This window comes from Dromaius novaehollandiae, chromosome 5, assembly GCF_036370855.1.
Source record: "Dromaius novaehollandiae isolate bDroNov1 chromosome 5, bDroNov1.hap1, whole genome shotgun sequence".
NCBI lineage: Eukaryota > Metazoa > Chordata > Aves > Casuariiformes > Dromaiidae > Dromaius > Dromaius novaehollandiae.
The window spans coordinates 55,456,470-55,478,456 of NC_088102.1; the positions used below are offsets into that span (position 1 = coordinate 55,456,470).

The 21,987-nt window shown below is 36.5% G+C and overlaps 2 protein-coding genes across 9 annotated transcripts in view; one reads left to right on the forward strand and one right to left on the reverse strand.

Moving 5' to 3' along the window:
• The window catches only part of ANO3 (anoctamin 3), a 304,803-nt gene that overhangs the window by 178,848 nt on the left and 103,968 nt on the right, over positions 1–21,987 (forward strand). For all 8 annotated transcript variants that reach the window (XR_010389446.1, XM_064512865.1, XM_064512866.1 and 5 more), the window contains 2 exons: positions 2,040–2,136; positions 6,807–6,867. Coding sequence is in view for 7 of the 8 variants with exons in the window: in XM_064512865.1 (XP_064368935.1) it covers positions 2,040–2,136; positions 6,807–6,867 (158 nt within the window). In the remaining variant the exon portion in view is untranslated. The remainder of the gene's footprint in view (positions 1–2,039; positions 2,137–6,806; positions 6,868–21,987) is intronic.
• On the reverse strand, positions 7,681–18,586 carry MUC15 (mucin 15, cell surface associated). Its single transcript, XM_064513505.1, has 4 exons — positions 18,373–18,586; positions 13,141–13,866; positions 11,590–11,745; positions 7,681–9,833 (listed from the first exon to the last, which is right to left on the reverse strand). Exons 1-4 carry the CDS (start codon positions 18,584–18,586, stop codon positions 9,673–9,675), a joined length of 1,257 nt encoding a protein of 418 aa, XP_064369575.1. The 3' UTR covers positions 7,681–9,672.

Genomic DNA, 21,987 nt, shown 5'->3' on the forward strand with positions numbered 1-21,987 from the left:
AAGCAGTGATCATGTGGAAGGGCCTTCAGCAGTTCTTCAGAACTCTTTTTATTTGTGTGCTTTTCTTTCAATAGTCTATGTGCCATATCTTTTGTGTATCATTATTGTCAGGACAGATGTCAAACTATTGTATGTTGATTAGTCTATACAAAAATAATTCTGATGGTTTTAAGGTTGGTTTTGATTGGTTTAATGGGTTTATACATATCACTAATTAACACTGTTGTAATGTGTCCCTTTGTGGTCTGTTAAACAGAAAGGCCGGGAATGTAACACAGCACGGTTGGCATCTTTTCACCATTACAGATGTGCTCCCTCCAGTCAGATTTCAGATATGTCAGTGAGGACAGTACAAAGAAGTGTACTTTGCTCTGTTACACTGAACAGTGGAACTGCAGTAACAGTTAACGTTGCAGCTGTCATGAGCACTTGTCTAACAAACGCTATTGTCTTTACAGAGAAGTGCTAACGCATGTAACTTATCAGTGTCAGTGCAATTTTGTGAAACTTCAGGTGTTGTTGAAAACAAACCAAGGTTTTAACTCGAGATATAGAACATGGAAAATATGACATTTATAATATAGCATTTAAATTCACAGCACAACATAGTATGGCCTTATATTTGCCAACAGTTTTTATTGTTGTTCAACTGTTTTATTATATTGTTGAGATTTTATTTTCCATCCTTTATTATTTGAAAGAATATGCAACAAAGAAAATTCTCTTATGTGACGCTTTAAGATTTGCATTACAACTCTGAGATGACTGTCTGTGCTCACTCAGGCTTAAGGGCTGCTTAGGATAATTTTTTTGTCAGGTCCACATTATGTTGTAGGGTTTCAGTGAATTAGCAATGATGATGGTATGTGAAGTACAACCTATGTGAAGTATGACCTGAGATCACATAAATGACATTAGGGTGGGCGTGATCTTTTATTTCTATTTACTGTTATTTCAGAGACAGGATTTAATAGATGCACTTGTTTGGAAATAAACATAATCTTCCAGATAGCATTAGAAATGTAAATTCAGAGCTGTGAATTCAGCTTTTATGTGAGAGCGAGTGAAAGCACAGTGTTTGTTTAAACACAAATCAGGAGAGATTTCCTGGCATTTGGTTTATACTGTTACTTTCTTAGCACGACATAGAATCATTTCAGGCCTCTCTTTTGCATCTCAGCATGGATAAAGGATGGGGAAAGGCGATCAGTTGATGAGATTCTTTGGGAAGCTTACTCACTACAGTTAAAATTTGTCTTAAACCTAATTTTTTCATTTCTGTCAATTCCCTTTTGCCTTGGTCGAGACACTTAATTATGTACTTCATTTTGAGTATGAATAGTCCCGATGAAGTCAATGACACTACATCGTCCTGAATCTTAAGACCTTTGAACAGTGGGCTGTGGTTTGAACGTATTTTTCCTCCCAAAACTAGGCTATTAAAATGTTTGTTCATTAGTCCTCTACGTAAGTTGATCCATGGGAAATAAAAACACAAATACTTGAAATGCTAATACCAGAAATCCCTGTCATCCTATGATGGCTATTAACTATGGGTTTTTACATGGTGACATACTGACCTAAGTGTGTATGTGATCATACTGTGGAACAGACCTTCAGCTGATGGGGACTGACATAAGCTCATTGAAATCAGTGCAGTTATACCAGTAATGTCCAGCCTCTAAGGTATCTTCTACGTAACTTTGGAGATATGTGGTAAATAGCTGATGAACAGCAATGTTTTTCTGTTTGTGATATTTCTGTTGAAGATATTTATGAGCGTGAGAAGCATAGCCTGATGCCCAAAGACATTGCACACAACTCCAGTGCCTGAAGTTTTAAGGTTACTAACTTCAGAAGACTGAGGATTTCCCTCTTCATTCTGAATATTCAGAACATTCTGAAATTATTTTGTTGAGCCTGTTTTGCGGTGTAGGCATAATGTTAACAAATGTAGACCACAAACAGTGGAGCCTGAGAAAATGTTAACAATGCTAAAAGCCTTTTATAACCTTTATTTTCCTGTCTTACTGCTAAAGCAAAGAGATCTGCGAGGCAAATGAAACCATCATGTGTCCTATGTGTGAACGCAATTGTACACTACAAAAACTCAATGAAAGCTGCATATACGCCAAGGTAATTATTAGCTTATTGCTATCAAGATACTTTCTGTCTAAAAGTCCATTTTCATTGTATAATGTCTGCCCTTCTTTCAGTAAAGACTCCTACAAAATATGTTGTTTCTCTACAGGGTTTTAAGCCTTTGAAATTCATACTTATAATAAGTATGAAATCTATGATGTGTTCAGAGATGATTCTAAGATTTGCTGTAGTACCTGTGAGCATTTTCTTCTTAAATCCCCATTGTTTTTATCAATTTATAAAGTCCCCTGAACAACAAAACTTTTCTTGGAAGGTTTTTTCTACTTTGGCCTGTAATTGACTTCTTACTCTGTTTTGCTTGCACATTTGGTGATTGAATTTCTGCCCTTAAAGGAATTCTCTTGCATTGCACAGGGCTATAATGTGCCTCTGATGTGCTTAGCTCTGTCAAGCTAAAGCAAAGGTTTTACACAAATAAATATTTTGCTACAAGAAGCTATCCTTCAAACTTGAATAATCACAGATACTTCTGTGTACGTGCAATGTTTTCAAGTGAGCACATTTATCAATATGTTTTGATGCGTGGAATGTACAATGCTGGAAAACAACCTTGGCATTTTTCGTGGAATTCTTTAGCTCAGAAGATAAGTACAGACTTCATAGCAAGAAATTGTCCATGGGTCGCGGAGAGAAAATCAATATCTCATTAGATTTTGAAATTTGGTATGGAAAGGACTTTTAGTAAAACTGGATATTTCTGAACTCTCTATGAATGAAAATTCAAAAAAATTACATTTGAGATTAATAAAAATTATTTTTGTTTTAACTTTGCAAATTTAATATTTTATTTTATAATGACAAATGAAAAAGTTGTTTTGAAACAGCTATAAATTCTGTGTTGAAATTGTCATTTTTAAGCAAAACTCTTTTTTTATCTTTAAATATGGATATAACCTTATAGCAGAAAATAGCTCCATGAATTTTTTTCGCAACTTTATTTTTTATGAATTTTGTAAGTTTTTACAATGTTTACTGAAGGTAAGAGTTTTCTTAATGGAAATAGCATTATGCATGCCATACAGCCCATCCCAGAACTGTCTCTTTTTAGAGGATGGGCAGTACCTCTTTAACAGTCCACTGCAGTTTGACAGGAATTTAAAGGGATACTACAGTCCCAAATGTATTAATTTTAGGTCCTGTTATTTTAACAACCTCATTTAATAAGCAGCATTTTTTCTCACACTTATATTTGCACTGAGATCTTGTTTAAATCATGCAAACATCTCTTTTTAATGGCATGTCGTAAATAACAAATTGTAGCAGAAAAGGTAACGTTCCACCTTGCTGCTACTACCACACGTTTTCAAACCAATCTCCTTGAATCAAAATCAGGTGACAACCAGGGAGGACCAGGAGTAATCACTCCTCTTCACAAGTGTCGTTTTCTGATGTCTGCAAACCCTGTGAATGTTAATATAGGCTCCAAACTTTCCTGCCAATGCTTTTGCTCTGAAAAACTGGTCAACCTCAGGTTTTGTTGTTGTTGGAACATATCTTTCTTCTCTGTCTTCCTCACGCACAGCCAAAAAGCTGAAATGTAAGGGAAGCTATCCCTGATTCATTCCAGGCAGACGCTCTTATTCTGGAATAAGTATTTTAATCCTTATCCATTACTTTGAAATAACCTACAGTATACAAGTGCACAAGCATTGAGTTAATTAGGAAAAGTAAGTTAGTAAGTTACTTTTACTAAGTGAAGTTTCCCTCCCCAGGCCTGCTTGTCGTAGCACCTGCCTCATCTATGTAAGGCCTTGTGCTCATATTCTACTTTATTAAAACTCTTGTCAAGGGTTTCCTTCATTTAATAACTGCCATTTTTCCATGTTTAGGAGCAGTTTGGATAGAACAAAGTAATACAAAAAAAATCATATAGTTGAAATGTTTTTTTCTGCCAAGTTTTTTTGCAAAGCTGGAGGCGAAATAGAAAGATGCCTTTTTCCTTCTTGCTACCCTAACCCTAACCCCTCCCTCTTTTTTTCATGTCCCTTTAAAAACCACATTGAAGTGATGTTCATAATTTAAGGGAAAGGAATGTAATATCTGGGCTGTAATCTGAATAACAGAATGTCCAAGTCGACATTCTTGTCCACATTAAATGAACTCTTTAATCAGTGTAAGTCATCAGCATGGTGCATTCTGTCTCAGTTAGTTCCACTCCCATCGCACCTTGCCCTCAAGCGCAATGGTTAAGGTGTTGTTTCAGAGTGGATTCAAAGCACAGGATATCACATATGATGATAATATCAGTCAGGTATGCCGACTGACTAGAACTGCTTCTTAGAGTGTGCCACCTCTACTTAGAGGCCTCTGGTCAATGTGGGCCTCAGTCTATTCAGTTAGTCTTCGAGCCATTCAATTCTTTATTCTGAGTGTGGTACTGAATGGTTAGAGCCCAAACTCTGTATCTAAAGATAGCGCTAGATCTGGAGCCAGATATGTGTTTTCTCCTTTTAGCAGCACTAAACCTACTGGGTTGGGTTTGTTCATTTGTTTTGGTTTGTTCTGTATTCCCTTGGAAAGATGCACTCTTTACTGAGCAGAATATCCAAAATGACTTACTCACATATACGTACATTCAAAACTGAAATATTCATCAGGTTTATTCTGCTGCCTTTGTTCACGAGTCACATTTACAGTGAGGTCATAATAGGTCTCATACCTATTATATTGGTGGGTTTTGTGCTTTATGAAAGCAATAGAAAAACAGAGGAAAGGACATATTTGTACATACAATGCTCCCATTATGTGATTCATATAGAGGGCACACTGGACTTGTTGATACCAAATATCAGATAGTAAATTCTCATTTTCTTCGGTACCATGAAGAATAAAGCCAGACTTGCATGCAGATAAAAGGTACGTGTTGTTACTATATTCTTTCAATATTAGAATCATTTAACTTGAGAAGGAATAAAATTTAGGGGCAAGCAACACTGTTTCTATTAACTTTTTCAAGAGTGAGATCGCTTACCAAATACCCTTGGCTGCCTGTTAATTTGCTAGGCAGAAGCAATAATGACAGCCTTATCTGAAAGAATGAAAATCTGTCAGCAGGCCTGGCTCTTGCTGCGGAGGACAGCCCCAATGACAAAGTACAGGGAAGCTATTATGCATCCTACTCTTGCTTGAATGTGTTTGATAAACTGCCTGAGGCAAGCTGTCAGTCCTAACATCCTCTATCCTTTGAGATGCACCTTGCATAAAGAGCGCTCCTGATGGTCAGAACACATTCATGTATAAAAGAAGGTCACAATGCTACAAAACTTAATCTGATTACCTACACACTTCCATAGGCACAAGGAAGGGTTTCCTTTCAGCTTCAAAGTTGGCCCTGAGAACAAATATTGATTCAACACCAATGAAAGCAAAGTTTTTTCAAGAGTATGACACACTATTCTTATTTCAAAGGGTAGAAAACCACCATAAATTGTCTGCAGAGTTTAAGATAATACATAGCAAAAACGTTTGTGTTGCTTTCCCTTTTCTTTTTCCTGTGTCTTCAGATCCTCCTTTTAACATGTGCCCCTCAATAAGTTTTCCTATTGATTTGGTCTGTTATCTCGTAAAGATTTATGCTTCTTTTCAGATGGGAATTTAGTGCCAGTGTTCTGCTTACTAATGCTCAGCAACATCTTAAACCACTGTTCATTCAAAGAAATTTAGACCCATTATCCCTGGATAAATCACTGTCAATTGCCAACATTCAATCTATTGAAACTACACTGCTCTTAATGTCAGCTTCCTAAATACCCTTGCATATCATGGCTTCCATATAATAGCTTCTAGATTTTTGTAATATAAATGGTGACATTTTCCTAAAAGGTGGGACATCACATGGCCCACTCAGATGCTTCAAGTGATCCATAGGATGTGAAAATTATTATTACTTATTTTATATTGGTGAGCCCTGGATTTTTCAGCAGGATATATATTCTTCCCCCAAAAGCTTATAAGGAAGAGTAAGAAAAGGGATAAATCCAACAGATGAGAGCATTCATGAGGTGAAATTAAGGGCACAGTGTAGAATTACACTTCATTGGCGGTTATTTAAAATTTATATGAGGTTTATGGGAGTTATGGGGCACTAGCCTTTTAGGAAGGAGCATGTGTCATCAGGAACAATTTGGAGGCTGAGATGACCTGAGATGGCCTGAGAGACTCATATTCTGGTTCAAATTTAGTATTCTTACAGGCAGAGGAATTGCAGGAGCACTTGGCAAAAGAATAAAATGGCAAGGAAAGAGTCATTAACAATGTACAAGGAAACAAAAGTGGAAAGAAAAGAGATTTAAGGTTCTAAAAACCTTAAAATAGAAAACAATGAGCTTAAATTTGAACCAGAATATGAGTGGGACTCTGGAGGAATTTCTAAACTGTCCAGACATGGCCAGAGCAGCTCTCAGTATTTGTGAAGCACACAGACAGAGATGTGTGAACTCTTAACTGTCTTGAATACTATAGCTGAAATTATAGTGAAAGACAGAACTGGAAAAATATTTTGGTAGAAGAAACATGGGAATAGGACTTCTTAATATGATGCCTGTCTTTTAATTTGTGCTACCTGTTATGTACTCTGGAATTCTTTGGAGCAAAAGATAAGATGGCAGTATTATTTGTTCATAATCTATTTATTTTCTATTCAGGTTACGCATTTGTTTGATAATGGAGGGACTGTCTTCTTTGCTATTTTCATGGCAATTTGGGGTAAGTCAATTTTTCTTCTGTGGTTTTTTTTCTTTTTTTTTTTTTTATTTCACTTGTCCCTTTTATGTGATTACTAAGGTTAAGGAGATTATATTTTTAAATAAAATTAGAAAAAGATTACGATTTCATCATGTATAGACTTTTTTGTTTTCATCAACTTTAGTTTCTATACTAGTAGTAGGTTAAAATAATATATTTATTCTTAATGTAATGACTTTTATGTCTTTCAGCCTGAGTTTTATATCATGCAGGTAGAAGTCTTTTTAGAGGCAAACGCATAGGATAATTTACTGGCCTGGAGTCAATATAAAAATGACAGTGTGTAGAGAATTGTAATAGAATAAATAAGAATGCTTTGATGGAAGCTAATTAGAGGAACATAAATGAATGATTTGATGTTAAATGTTTATAACCATTTAACTATTTGTATTCAAATTATTCGTCTACATATTTCATTATGTTCACTCTGACATCACTCACATCATGCCATGGGGCACCACGCCAACCACGGTGATATAAACAGAAGCCACTGTTGAACAGAAGTTACCAATAACAATCTTTCCTTTCTTAGAAGGTCAATGTAATAGTGCATAGAAGTCACATGTGATAGATTCAGCCTGATAGAATTAACTTTCACTGAAGTTAATAATATTTTGCTCCTGGAAAATAGGGAAGACTGATATTAAAAGAATAGGAGGTAATTAATTTTGCTTGTGTAAATATTGCCTGTGTAAACTCTGAGAAAATAATACCATTTCCCATCCATACAGCTGTCTATATGTTCAGGCCAGGGATTTGCAATTGTAAATAGAGTTGAATGGCACATAACACCTTTATTTGCATAACATGTATGAATAAGCATTAATGATTTTAACAGAGATGAAAGTGAAGGAGGAACTAATGTCAAAAATTTTAGAGCCTGTCCTGGTAAAACAATAAACAAGATATTTAAAGCAGTAAAGCACCAAACATGTAGATGACATGCGCACACACACACATGCGCACATGCATACCAAATGCACAATTAAGTCATTAAAAGTTACGACAATATAAATATAACTGAAAGTACATTTCAATTGCTTGCCTAAGTGATATTTCTTCTTTAGCTCCTCATCTTGCTGTTATAGCCTTGCAATTATTCTTAATTAGTCTCATAAAGTCCTAAAATACACTTCATTATTAGTTAAATGGTAACTGGTGTAGACAGCACTGGTAGCTTCTTAGTGTCACTTCATCTCTATCTACAAGTTCTCCCTAGAGAGAACTCTTTATGTTCTCAGCTAAGTCAAGATACAAGTGTAAGGAGGAGTTTGCTTGTGTGATAGTGCCAAGATAGTTATCAGGAAAGACAGCACAATATGTGCTAAGGAAACTGAAAGCTGAGCACTAATTTTTTCTTAATTTTAAGCAACAGAGTGGTACTCTGCTTTCCTGCCATTGCCTAATACAGGTGAATATGTCTCAGATTTTCAGTCTGCTATCCAATATGCTGGAAACTGTTACAAATCAGGTTCTACTTTTGATGGTAATTTTGATTTCATGGTAGACTCAATGCAGGAATGCTAACACAACCCTTACACACTCAATTCTGTATTCATTTAGCTATTTTAAAATAAATATCTATTTTGCTCATCTGCGGTAGGATAAATGGGTCCCATTTTTTCTCTCTGGTGTGTGTGCTTGTGTATGTAATTTGATCACAAGACAAATGAACCCTTATTGCAACGTTCTCAGCCACTTAGGGGTGTAACTTCATCAGCTTGATCCACCATCTACACACTAAGTAAGGCGTTTTAACAGAGTCACAGTAACAAGCATGTATTCCATGTGAACAGTAATTTTCTCAGCCCTTCACTTTGTTTATTCTGTGCCTCTACTGCTTTGTCTTTCTCGTATTCTTTCTTTATATTTAGACATTTGTGGTAATTGCAAACAGATGAACTGTAATATAATTTGCATTATATCTCCATGCATTATATTGTGTCATGCAGTATATCATTTACTTTTTAGCTGAATAAAACCAAAGCATGCTTTTTAAGATGTTTATGTACATGGCAGAAATAATTCCTTTCCTTCCGTGAGGAAATAAGTATTTCTTCCATCTAATCTGTGCCAAAATCACTTGCATCATTTCTACAGGTCTAGGCTGCAATGCAGGTAGATCAGTTTGACAGAGAAATAGAAGCTTCAGCCTTTTGTTTTCTCCTTCAATAGTGATTGTAACTCTGTGTCATCAGAGAGTCACAGTCCATGTTACTCAGTAGTTTCATTTTCCCCAACAAACTTCAAGCTGTGAGTAATCTAAATAAACTACTTCCATACATCTTGTTCTCTCAAAAGGTGCAAATGCGGGGAAAGTAATGCCCTGAGTCATTAATCAGATATAAACCATGTTTGATGGAGTGGTTTCTCATCAAGGTAGTTAAGTTTGGGGGATTTTTGTCTTGGCTAAACTATTATCACAATTCAAGTCCAATTTTGGTTTGTTACAATGTCTGTATTCTTGACCAATATCAAATGAATACACAAGGGAGAATTTTACCTGTGTGCTATTTTGCTAATACTGTTATTAGTAAAGCAGGTATAATATCCTTCCAGGAAGACTGCAGGCTGAGCATTTCATTAAAAAGCAGAAGAGTGATGCTCTGCTACTGGGCATGGCCTGTTACATATCAATGTATCTTGTGATTTTCGCTTGCTGTCTTAAACATTATTTGTGCAGTAATGGCTGTAAGGTAGCAGCAGATCATTTTGGAAAAATAGGAGCATATAGATAAGGAGTGAGTGTGTAATGTGAAGCACGTATCATTCTGAGGGGTAGGATGGCGTCATGTTATCCATTGCAATGCCTTCATTCGGGCACCCTGTGTTGTCTTCCTTTGCCTTGTCTGTCGCGCTGGTTTTGTCGTAACACATCTGTCCAAAGCTCACATCGTGTGGTCCAAGTGAGTTGTCTAACTGCAGAACTGAAAAGGATAATTTAATTATTGTTGATGTATTGCGTGAATGATGCTTATCCCTTTACTTTGGGTACCTCACGGTTTAGCAGTCCCTTGCAGCTAAACCCTGTTATCCTCTTCCTTCCATATGGAGGCCTGGGGCAGGAACAGAGGAAAACCCTGATTCAAAATCTAATGATGACAGGTAACAAGTATCCTCCCATTAACTCCCATAGAGTCCTTATTAGAGAAGTGTTTATAGCAGAATGGTTCTAGGCTGATGCTTTACCCGCAGGAGAATTTTTTCTGTCTTCAGCTAGGAGAAAGTAACTTTCTTGAGCTGAAAGCATTGTTGCTCACATGGATTTCAGGGTAAAATGCAGCTACAGGCTAAGGCTGAAATGAATCTACACTAGCTTATAAGCAACTTGCATGTTTCCTTACAGGCAGGTTTTATATAATTATATACAGAACCACAAAAGAACAAAAATATGTAGATGAGCTGGTCTTGTACAATATTCTTGTTCCCTATATATTAGTTTGAAAAATATCTGGATCCAAAATGTCCAGCCTCTCAGTTTTGCAAAAACTGATCAGTCTTTTATCTCTGTAGTGTGATGGAAGATTATGACACTTTAATACTTAAATGTTGTAGTGTATCATGTTGGCTGCAAAAAAGTGATAGACTTTTATAATAAGTAACTGGTTTTGCTGTAGGTAGTACTCTAAAGTAGTTTCATTAATAGGTATGATACTAATTAAGAATTGTGCATGAACCATTTCTATTAAACTGGAAATATTTGTTAAAAAAACAAGTACAAAAAGAGAAATTTCACTTGGTTATGCTATATATAAATAATCCATATCTGAAGTGTTTATTATAATAGCTATGCTTGATACAATGATTAATATAGATTATTAAATTTTTTAAAAGATTTAAAGACTAAAAAGCTTCTTAATTTCTCTAAATTCCAAGTCCAAGTGATCCTAGATGATTCTAGATAATGGAGTTTATGTGACTCGTAAAACTTTCCTGGAAAGATCATAAGTAAATTTTATCTTTAACACAGTGGTGTTGCAGAACTTCTACACTGCTTGTTAGCATGTTTTCTGTCATTCCATTGAAAACAAATATTTGTTTTTCTGTACTAAGATTTCTGCTGTTCAGTATAAACTTAATTTAAATTCAGTCTTTTCTACAGGCTCATTTTTCAGCCTCTTCACAGAGGCATATCATGGTCAGTTGACTTTTAAGGCTGATACCTAATCTGACTTTCTGGCAGCTTTCAGCTGTTGCATCTAAACCACAAAGGACATATTGCCTGAGTTTTATTTTGGTCTAATTTTATATAAGAAAAAAGTTGGATTACCCTCTAATCTTTTTAGCATTTTAGAAAAAGTCCAAGAACATACAATGAATGGATGAAAATATGTGATTATACTTTAATATAAGCTTATACATATTTATGGAGAAGACGAAAGAGATCTTTTTAAGCCTCTTAATATATATTTACTCCTGAAGAGAGATATAGTTTCATTCCTCATCCTGTAACTGAAGTACGATGAGTAAAGAGTCTGGCTGTTCAGTCAGTCAAATTTTGGGAGAGCTTTTGATCTATAGTTTTGAACACTCCAGTATCTTTTTAGCAGGCTGTCAGTAAAAAGGTAGTTCTAGTGGAGTTGATGGTATGATTTCTAATAATTCAGTAGGACCAAACGACTTAAACAGCACTGTCCAGAAATAAAAAGTAGTCTTATGCATAACGCTTTTGCTATTCCTTACCTGGTTCACTTCTTGTATCATCATAAAGTCGTCTGTGGGAAAATGATTCAGAACTTTTCTTCCCACAGATGAAATATCCAATCAGACCAAATAACACAGATCCCAAAATGGTTCCTAAAATGACACCAAATATTACTCCTCCTTTGTTGGTTTTCTCTAGGAGAGAAAGAGAGAAAAAAGAGACAGATCAGAATAATAAGTTTGTAAGATTAAATATTTCACTCTCACTTTATACCAACTGAGGATTTTGTGGATTGAGACATTCACTGTCTGAAGCACTTTGTGGACTCTGACTAAATCAGCTTCTCTGCAGAAATTATGTGCCTATATAGAAGAAAATAGAAAGGTCCATGATTTCAAGGGAAAAACTATGATAAAAAAAAAAAGCTAAGTATTTTTTAGTCAAAAAAGTTGCCTGGTTTAATTACAAAATCAAGCCCTACCATCTAATTTTTAAAAAATAAGCAACAATCACTGTTTAAATGTAATTATTTCTGTTTAAGCCAGTAGTTAAAACTGCAGCCTCTGAATTTCAAGTGTTTACATTTTAGAGTACCAATTTTGAGTATCCATCCAGAAGTCTAATAATGCTTTCTGCACTTGTTCAGTTAGCAAAAGGACTGCGTTCCTCCAAGATTCCCGATTCCTTAAAATTTCTTCAAGGTATTCTCTTTCTCTTGGAAATGAACTTGCTTTCCCCCACGCACTTCCTTTTCAGTGATGCTATCTAAAAATAGTGTATATTGTAATTCTTAGAACTACGATGGGAACATGAAAGCCTAATGCTCCTTCAGTTCTTAGTACAAATTGTACTGTACTGGATATGATGGATAAGCCTTTCAGCTCTGTTTAAAAGCTTGAAAGCTAATTAGTGGCAAAAACTTACTGTTTTTTCATCTTCCATTTCTTTTCCTGAAGACATACTTCAGAACAGCAGTATAGAAAAGTGCTATGGCAGTTTTATACTCCATTGTTTTCCCTTGCATAATTAACTTGATAATAACCAAATGCATAATGAGCAATTCCCCTGGAAGTGTTTATAAGAAGTTGTCTTTGTCACAAAGTTTCTGAGCTTAAGTTGATGTGTTACGCATTTTTTATCTCGTTTCTGCACATCTGCTTTACAGGTCCACTCCAGTGTGAACAAACAATATCTACCATAAGTTTCCTGAGCTCTTGTAAAAATGTAAAAACACAAATAACAAATAATTTGAAAAATCTTTTTATCCTGCACTCCCATCAGTAGTACTCCGCACCGATGAACTCCAGAGATGTGGAGATTTGGTGTTGCAGGATTGTGTGGGACTGTGATTTTATGCTGGCATAATAGAAGTGTAAAAAGAGTCAGCTGTTTTATAGCCAAAGTGTGAGAAAACTCTTAAAAGGTACCTGTGCGTTTTATTTTTGATTTCAGGTGAATTTTAGTTTTAGTCTGTACTAGATCACATATTAATTCACACATCTTGTGAAGCCTCCCATTCATTGAAAAAGACGTTTGCTTTCAGCATTAGAACTTTATTAAATCTGTTGGACCTTTAGTTAGATATTTACCTCCATTGGTATCTTTTGAATTAGATGATGTAATAGAGGTGTTGGTAAAATGTTGGTTCGGCCCTGTTGTCTGCCGCAATGGACCGAAGTCTGTCGTCGGAGTGCGGTGCTTCGCAGAGGACGACGTCAGTGGGCCGCCAGGAGGCGATGGTGCAGGGTTTGTGGCAGAGCTCTCCCCGGAGAGCGTCGCGGCAGAGTGGGTGCTGTGGGAGATGTCGCTGGGTGCCACTGTGGGCGGCGTATCCGTGGGAATAGCAGCAGCACTTCTGGGCACTGTGGAAAAGTCACCCTTTGTTGTAGGCGTTGCTGAAGATGTTGGGATTCTGTTGAAGCTGGTGGCAGAGTTATTTATTCCATCTTCTGATACCATAGTGACATTTGAAAATGAAACGGTGCCATCGGTGGATCTCAGAGATGTATTGTTTGTTTGATTGTTTCTCTGTGCTCTTTTCATTACATTTCCATCAGCAGTTGTTAGTGCAGCGTGACTTAGAATGGAAAGATTTATGGCACTAGTCGTAAGCAGAGCAGATCTGTATGAAGTTACTTGGAGCAGAGCCTGATTGGCACCTGTAATTGAGCTTTTTTCCTTATTTGTTTCACTTACTGTTGTGCCCTCAATATTGTTTGTAGTCCACTGCAGCCTTGCTAGCAGAAAAAACAAAACCATTCCACAGGAGCGTTGCATGGTATTGACTTCAAAGTTTGTTTTGTTATGTATAGGACCTGCAAAAAAATCACTTTTGTATATTATTTCATTTGCAAAACAAAGCAGTGAAGACCCAAATAAACTGCTAAAAATTTAAAGAGGTGTTACACTGTTGAAGTCACAGTAGTTACCGCATGCTGATGTTGAAAACCTTATTGAGTGTTAATAATGTCCTGAAACAATATTAATGAACAATAAAAAACTCTTTGCTCAAGAATATTCCAAACTTGGAAGGGAATAACAGCTTTACTATAGAATGACATAATGATACAAGCTTGAATAGCATGCTCTAGGCAGTGTTTTTTGGCCAGGTAGTACTGCTAAGAGCATGCTAAAGAAAGTTGTGTGTCATTGTCAAGAAATATAATTGTTACATCTAGTGCCGAAATATGATGAACGATGTGTTGTGACCCTGAGCAATGAGTACCGTATGAATGCTGCCAGGAGCAAATTGAAAGCTAAATCAGCCCAGGGATTGTCAGTGATACTGAATTTGTGATATGGAAACTTCTTTTCCTATAGAAAACTAGAAGCTTCGTATTATCCACTAATTTTCAAATGTTAGATGGAAAAAAATGAGGAGAGCTCATTTCTAAGCCCCTTGATTATAGCAGGTATGCTGTTCAGGGTATATCTGTGGGGTTTTTGTTTTGGTTTATTTTCTGGAGCAGGAGAGAGAGGTTGAGATCATGTTGCTTTTAACTCACCGATAAAACGTCTCATGTGCCAGCACAATAAAAAGTATATGTAAGTTATATCTTCAGCATCATTAATTAACTAGCTGTCTGTGTATGTGGGCATCTGGAAAACAGAGGTTTATACCGGGGAGAAATAACTTTGTTTTTTTCCCATTCTGCTTCCCATTCTGTTTTGTATTTTTTCCTTATCATTTTTATTAATATAATTGTGGGTTTTCCCTAACTTAGCTTCATTCTATATGACAAAGTGGTAATGGAAAGTACAAATACAGTAAGAGTAGATAGCACCCAGCTATGGGTGATGTTTCATCAATGGACGGATGATAATTAATCATGTCAATGTATCTCATTTTGTATGTATTTTATTCCTTTTGTCCTCTGAGTTCTGTGGTTAGAAGCTGGGATCATTATTTGAAATGTATGTGTATTTATAAAAAGCTATTTAATCTGCTTGTTAACATATTTTCTACTTTTCCAGACTGCTTACTTCCTAAGAAGTCAGTTATATGGCAAGAAGTATTTATTCTTAGGAAATATTTGTAATTTATTTAGAAAAAAAAAAGAAAGCTTCTTTTTCATTATCCTTCAAACTCAGGATTAAAAAAAAAAAAAAAAGGTTTTCAATTACCAGCTCCAGTTACATTTGTAATTTGAGTGATGCACCTTCATGTGACTATGAAATGCTGTGCAATCCAAGTATTTGATTTTTCTTTTCTTTTTGTCAGTATTAAAAACAGCTACAAAGCAGCGAAGGAAGAAAAAGCTAATATATTTTACAAGATTTTCAAACATTTGCTTTCATCTTACCAGTACTATTGTTTTTATTCATGGCATGGTCTTGTCTCCCTTGTATTAGTAGTCATGTTAGTGAACAAAGTGAATTTTGTCATATTTTTTATTTTCCCTTGGCTGTAACTTGAATCTATCAGTTCATTTTTACTGCATCTGCCATTTCTAGTGCAGTGTACTAAGGCGTAAGCATCCCTACTGAACAAGTTCTGTGTGTTTTTGTATGTATGATTTGCCAGTTTTTGTAATTTTCTTCTTGAGGACAAAAGAGGAGAAACCTCCTTGCTGTGAAGATTGTATGCTGTACTTCTGAGGCTATAAAGAACTGCACTTCCTGGAAACCCTTTTGCGTATAATAATTAACTGTTCTTTTTTTAGTGCAACATTCATGCAGTTCATACAGTTTAGAAAAACATTGAAGCTCCTCAAAGACACTCATTGCCCTTAGAGCTTAATGTGCAAATCATACTATTCCAGGAAAACAGCAATGCTTATAGATTAGCCAAAACATGAAGAACAGAAGAACCCGAACCTTGAGTTAGCTAGATTTACTTATAGTCGAATATGTATGTCAGGAAACTATGAACAGACTACTAGCAAAAACTTATTCTCCCCTTTTGATTCACTGGTGTTGACATTAATCAGTACTAACTCAATGGAAATTGGTAAAGCAGATGTAGCCTGAAGTTGGTGGAAATTATATCTGCATGGGATTTGGCTGCAGTTTAAGATAGGGATTACTAATCTAGCTTTAATTTTATTTAGCGTGAAGAATGAGGTTTTGCATAGGTTGGTCGCCACCGTGATCATCCACCAAGTGGAGTTTGCACTCTGCTCTTGCTTCTGTGCTGCTAGAGCTAGATTTCATCTGAGACCTAAGATAGCTGGGTAAAAAAAAAAACTGACTCCAAACAGAGGAAGGCTTGAATTTCTTCTTCGGTGTGGCCCTATAAAGAGACATAGAGGCCCCTATTTGAAGTTAGTATTAATTCACCACGGTATGGGTACAATTTCCTTTAAAAATGACTCTAGTGTGAACCTCAGTATAGATTGCATCTATACTAGAAAAACTGCAGCCCAGTGGTGGAAGACACGTAGAGGTGCTGAGGACTTGACATCCACGCTTTACACGTTTCTGGAGGGGGTTATTTTGGCCCAGCCCTCATCTCTTCCCATGGACTGAACACCCATTAGCAGCTGGCGAACTTTAGGTCCCTCATGGAGCACATCACTTAGTTTGCTGACAGGAGCCTCGGCTGCGCGCTCTGAGACTGCAGTGGTGTCAGCCAAAGGGCAATGGGTGGAGATCGTCAGGACGTTTGCTTTAGAGGCACATTCTTGGTGTAGATTAAAATTGTGTTGTAGGCACAGCCATTTTGAGCAGGATCTGGACCTATATCTTACAGAATTCATGAATTTTAATTGAAGAAAATTTGGAAAATGGCTACAGATATCTTTTCCATTCTGGTGTCAGTTAAAAACTAAGGTTGCCTAACAGAAAAAAAGTATTCTATATGAAGCTGCTAGTGCACATATACGTACATCTACACCCCACACTCTGGGTGAGGTCCTGGTCCCATTCAAGTCAAGTCTTCTTGGGGCTCAAGTCTATTGAGACTGCAGACATCATGATGAGCGTTGCATTGATAGTATATTTGGTTTTGTTTTCCTTAAATTGCTCAGATTTGCTCTCAATATTTCTGCAATTTCTGAAAAGAGTGGCCGAATTCATTCTTAAAAGATGATTTTCATATAAATGTATATCCAGGGGTGCGATAGGTTTTTAAAAATGCAGAGGGTTTTGGTACTATAAATAAAACAATTGCAGTAAGTATTTCATGAATGTAACCCCCCACCTGCCAGTAATAAGCATAATGTCTGCAAACCTTCTGTAGTTGGCAAGAAAATAATAATTTAACCACCTTCTTATGGATAGATAATATCTTCAGAACTATAAATTTTCACATCTTAATAAGTGGAGCCTTGCACCATTTTCCTTCCTCACAGTTATGATTAGAATGTATTTAAATTTATGTAGTAAACAGTGACACGAGCAAAGTATTAATGGCACTTCTTTGTTTCTTCTGGTCTGGAATAACACGTTCATATTTGCAGCACTTTCAATGAATTCTTTACCATGTTTACTGTTCTTTTTAAGCTTCATAAAGCAGATGATTATTTTTACCTTTGCATCAGTACGCTAAAAATAGAGGGAACAAATATAAAGCAAAACGTAGAGAGATTTTCTTCAAAAATTCAGAAAGAAATAATAGCACATGGTGATCCTGGAAGTATATTGGATGTTCGTTCCTGTGACTGTTTGCTCTAAGATTGCTTTCCAAAGATTAGATACTTTTAAATCTAGTGAGCAAGGAATATAAAATTATCAAGCTTAAATTCTTTATTTATTGTACTGAGAAAATAATCTCTATATATTTTTAGAAATATTATTTAAAAAGGGATTAAATCTTAATTGTTTTCATAATTCTGTTAATTTTTCCCCTCTGTTAATAGCCAGCAGCCTGACAAGTACATATTTACTAGCAGAACTTCTGAGCCTTGGATTTCATGTTCATTTTCTGTATAACTAAAGTCAGCAGAAGCAGTAACACTGTAGCAGTATCTTTCCTTACAGAAATGTGTTATGAGTTAACATACACAGAACACCCCTGTCCCACCTGATAGCATTTAAAACGGACTCTGGACTGACTCTGGGAGAAATTCTGTATTTGCTTGATAAGGAGCATTAATATAAACTAAAGGAAAATATGAATTTGAGTGAATTATTGTCATTGTTTATGGCTGTTACTTCTCTACTTTAACTTTTAAATCACAGAACAGTTTTTAATTTGTTTAATCAGTTTTTAGTTTACTTTAGGTTTAGTTTAGTTTAGTTAATTGTTGGTTTCTCAGAAATATACTCCAAGTAGAATTTGGCTACAACAGTAGCGATCATTTTCCTATCTACTGCATTAAAAGAGCACTGTGATTGTTAATCAGGTTCACTAATAAGCATACAAAAAGCCTCAGACTTACCTTTGAGCTCTACAATATATGCAAGTACCTGTCGAAATACTGCTATGGCACGGAGTGCAGTTAGTCTGGTGGGAACACTTGAATGCAGGTACTCTAAATGTGACAGCGTCAACTTGTCAGGAATGCACAGTACGAGTGCGGTGAGGTAGGGCAGGGCTGGGCTCAACACCGCAGAGCACCTGGGACCTCGGCTGACCGGCTTCACCCTTGTCATGCTTGAGCTCTATCATTATAGAGTTCACAGAAATTGCAGTATTTACAGCGAAGTAGATAGGTAATACTTACTGCTTAATCTTTTGAAAATCTTTGAACTGGTGTTTCGAAAGGGGAACTGTTTTCTGAAAACTATAAAAACTATTGTTCTATGTAGTGAACAGCTATTATTTTAGCAAAAGATAGCTTTTTATTTCACAGGTTCCTCCTGTAGAGTTTTTGGAGATAAAAATGGAAAAAGGTGTGTCTTCTACAGAGTCAAGCATTAAAATGAGTTATGTTAAGAAAAATGCACTGTTGGAAATGGGTCTGATCCTATCAGCCAATATGTTCAGAATTGCAATAATTTAAGGTAACAATCTAAATCCAAATTTTGTGAATTTATCCAGAAATGCGGATGTCAGTAATTTTTGCTTTGGAATACTGAAAATGAGATACAAATCTGAATGTTACCACTCACCTTCCTGCAGGTTTTATATAAATAGTACCAGATTAAGATAAAAATGAGAAAGGCCAAGTATATCATATATAACTTTTTATATGCTGATGTCTTCAACATGTGAGGGTGTTTTTGTGCTTTAATTCTTTGTGTACATTTATTCTAGACTGGCATGCAGTGAAGAGAGGCTCAGAAGCGCTTCGGTGTTGCCTGATTGTTGGAGTGGAATGCTGTGATACTGTTATCTGTTTCCACTTTAAATTTTTAAAAGATCAAGTGCAAATACTATTTCGTAACTCCTTCTAAGTGTCTCCAGTGATATTCAGTTAGCAGCAATAATCTTTATCTGCAGTATGTTTAAGTCTTTTATTGATAGCCTTGCATATAATATCCTTGTATGAAAAAAAAAAAAAAAAAAAGATGTACTCCCTTGAGGGTGTAACGTTAGCTAATCAAAAATTTATCATAAAATTAGGAGTTTTCTACAAAGACACTTATTAAAAAATATATATTTCTACCTGGAGAGCCTTACCTCTTTCAGCCAGAGTGGAAGCTGTCAGTTCTCCTGTATTATGTCACTGATTTTCCATGATTTTGACCACCATGTTAACTTCAGCTCCTGGAAAAAACAGATTCGATTGCCTGAAATTGTGGGGGAGTTCCCTGTGGAGATGAATTCTTTTGTTTAAGGACTTTGCTGCCTAGAAATGCTCTTCAAACCTTCGAAAGAGATAAAGGGTGCAAACTCCCATTCATAAGTCTTTATGTCTTGCTGCATCCTTCACGTTTGATTGGGTGACATCTGTGCAATAATTCCTGGCTTCTTTTTTTGTCTTGCTGCAAGTTAATGCAGCAATTTAGATTAAGGCCTGCATTATAATGTGCATCCTCCTGGAATGAGCTGTCTCAATACCTGTTTCTCCCTTCCTCCCTGTAGTGTGGAAAATGGGAGGAAATAATCCCATGAAAATGGGAGTGAGGCTGTGACAGGAATAGAAAGGGTGGCACAAAAGCAACTAGTAGCAATGTGCATCCAATACAGATGCAAAATGGGAGATACAGCCTGGTGTGTGTGCGTGTGTGTTTGTGTGTGTTTTGATACCAGTTGAAGGGGAGGAGAAATAAATGTCATAGCAGACCTCATAATTGTTCCTTTAGTTCAGTGACTTTAAAGGAGTATTACCAGTGATAAAGTTAATTTCATGAACAGATTTACTGATTCTGATAATCAGGAGCTAGTGGGAGGTGTAAAGGTAGCCAGCCAAATATTACCTGTCATTCACATCAATATGAGAAGCAAAATCTATTGGGAGGATATTTATTTTGTATTGGACAGTGCAGAACTGTCTGGTTCGCGATTCACAAAGATAAGGATTGAACATATGACGTACAGAGGAGGTGTTTAAATGGGAGCAACTAGTGGTGTTTTCATGAAATACTGCAGTGGACAAGTGGAAGGATTTCTATTACCCCTTTTGCAGTATTAAGTTATTTGTGTGGCATGAGGTGGTGGTCTGTGAGAGGGAAGAGGATGGAGTCTGATCCTCTGTGTTTGGCGTTCTTTGGCATCCAGTATTCTCATTAAGGAAATCTTCAGCAGTGTGCACTATCAAGCTTATCTTTGTTGCTGTGTCTGGATGGACTTGCTTCTAACAGATTAACCTCAAGATCTGAAAACAAACACCACAAATGTGAGTCCAAATTTGGATCTTGTGCAACATTAACCAAATGACAAATGCTATACTAGGGTCAACAGTAAGCTTCATACCACCACACACACATTACGGTGCTGAGAAGTCTTTCTGACAGTAAAAACCCTTCACCCAAAGGAAAAACAACGAAGTGTATTTGAATAGATACAAAATATTTTAAAATAGCAAGACCTTAAAAAATAGTGGCTGCAATTCTGTTAAGAATGCGTTTATTACAGTGGTGTGAAATGCATACCACTGTAGTGATATGAAGCCCCCAGCCTCTGCAGTGGGGTTGGTAAGATGCTCTCTTTCTCCCTGGAGAGAGCATTATCTGTTAGCAGTTTAATTTACTTGTTGTGAAAGGTAAAAGCTGTTTGCCTGAGTGATTCAAAGTATTGTTGGGAGGTACTCTATTTGCGACTCAGTTCTTGGCTATGTTTCGTGCCTGTACAGCATGGAGTGCCAGGATGCTGGTGCTGAGTGCTGGCCCTGTATTGCTGGAAGGCAGCATCTCCAGCAGTGAGCTCAAGTGCTAACAGATTGAGCTGTGACCTTATGGAGTCAAGGTGCTTCAGAGTACTCCAGGAGTGGGAGATGAGACTAAGCTGTCTCATCTGTATTTGTATTATTGAAAGAGATGTGCTGACATGGTAGCCTTGGGCTCTGTGGGTTTTTCGGTTTGTTTTTTTCTTTCTCTACTGGCTTATTTCCATTCACAGCATTTAACAGCAGTCATTCATCATTTTTTCCCTTGGCAGTGTCAAACTTTTGTTATACTTAAGATTATATCAAAACACAACGAATCTTTCCTGTCTTAACCACCAGTCATCATCCTATTTGCCTTCTGAAAGATTAAGAACTGTGTAAAGCACGTACCTAAAAGTTTTGGCTCCTCATCAGTAAGGCAGACTAAGGGTAATAAACATTAGGTAACTTAAATAAGAATTGAGAGAAACTTAAATTCTGTTGCAAAGCACTGAATGATATATCCCTGAGTGGGCCTCTACCAAAATGCTGTACAAAAAGAAAGGGAGGTTTAAAATTCAGAACTACAGTAAGAGCTGTAAAATGGAAGCAATGTGTGCCTTGAAAAGCGGGAGAAGCACTAGAGAAGATCTTCCTTAGGAAGCTAGAGGCTTGTGTTTGACCTTCTAAATTATCCAAAACTCCTGACAGCAGGATTAGGCACGAAGATGCTCTCCCACATCAGAGAAGTGTTTGAACATGAATGCTGTTTCCTTGCAGTTCAAATGGTTAGATTATCCATCC

Coding starts and splice junctions, on each gene's coding strand:
- MUC15 (XM_064513505.1), bottom strand. CDS start 18,586: ATGACAAGGGTGAAGCCGGTCAGCCGAGGTCCCAGGTGCTCTGCGGTG. Junction 11,746..13,140: donor TTCAAAAGATACCAATGGAG/GTAAATATCTAA, acceptor TTTCTCTCCTAG/AGAAAACCAACAAAGGAGGA. Junction 9,834..11,589: donor TGATACAAGAAGTGAACCAG/GTAAGGAATAGC, acceptor TATCCTTTTCAG/TTCTGCAGTTAGACAACTCA.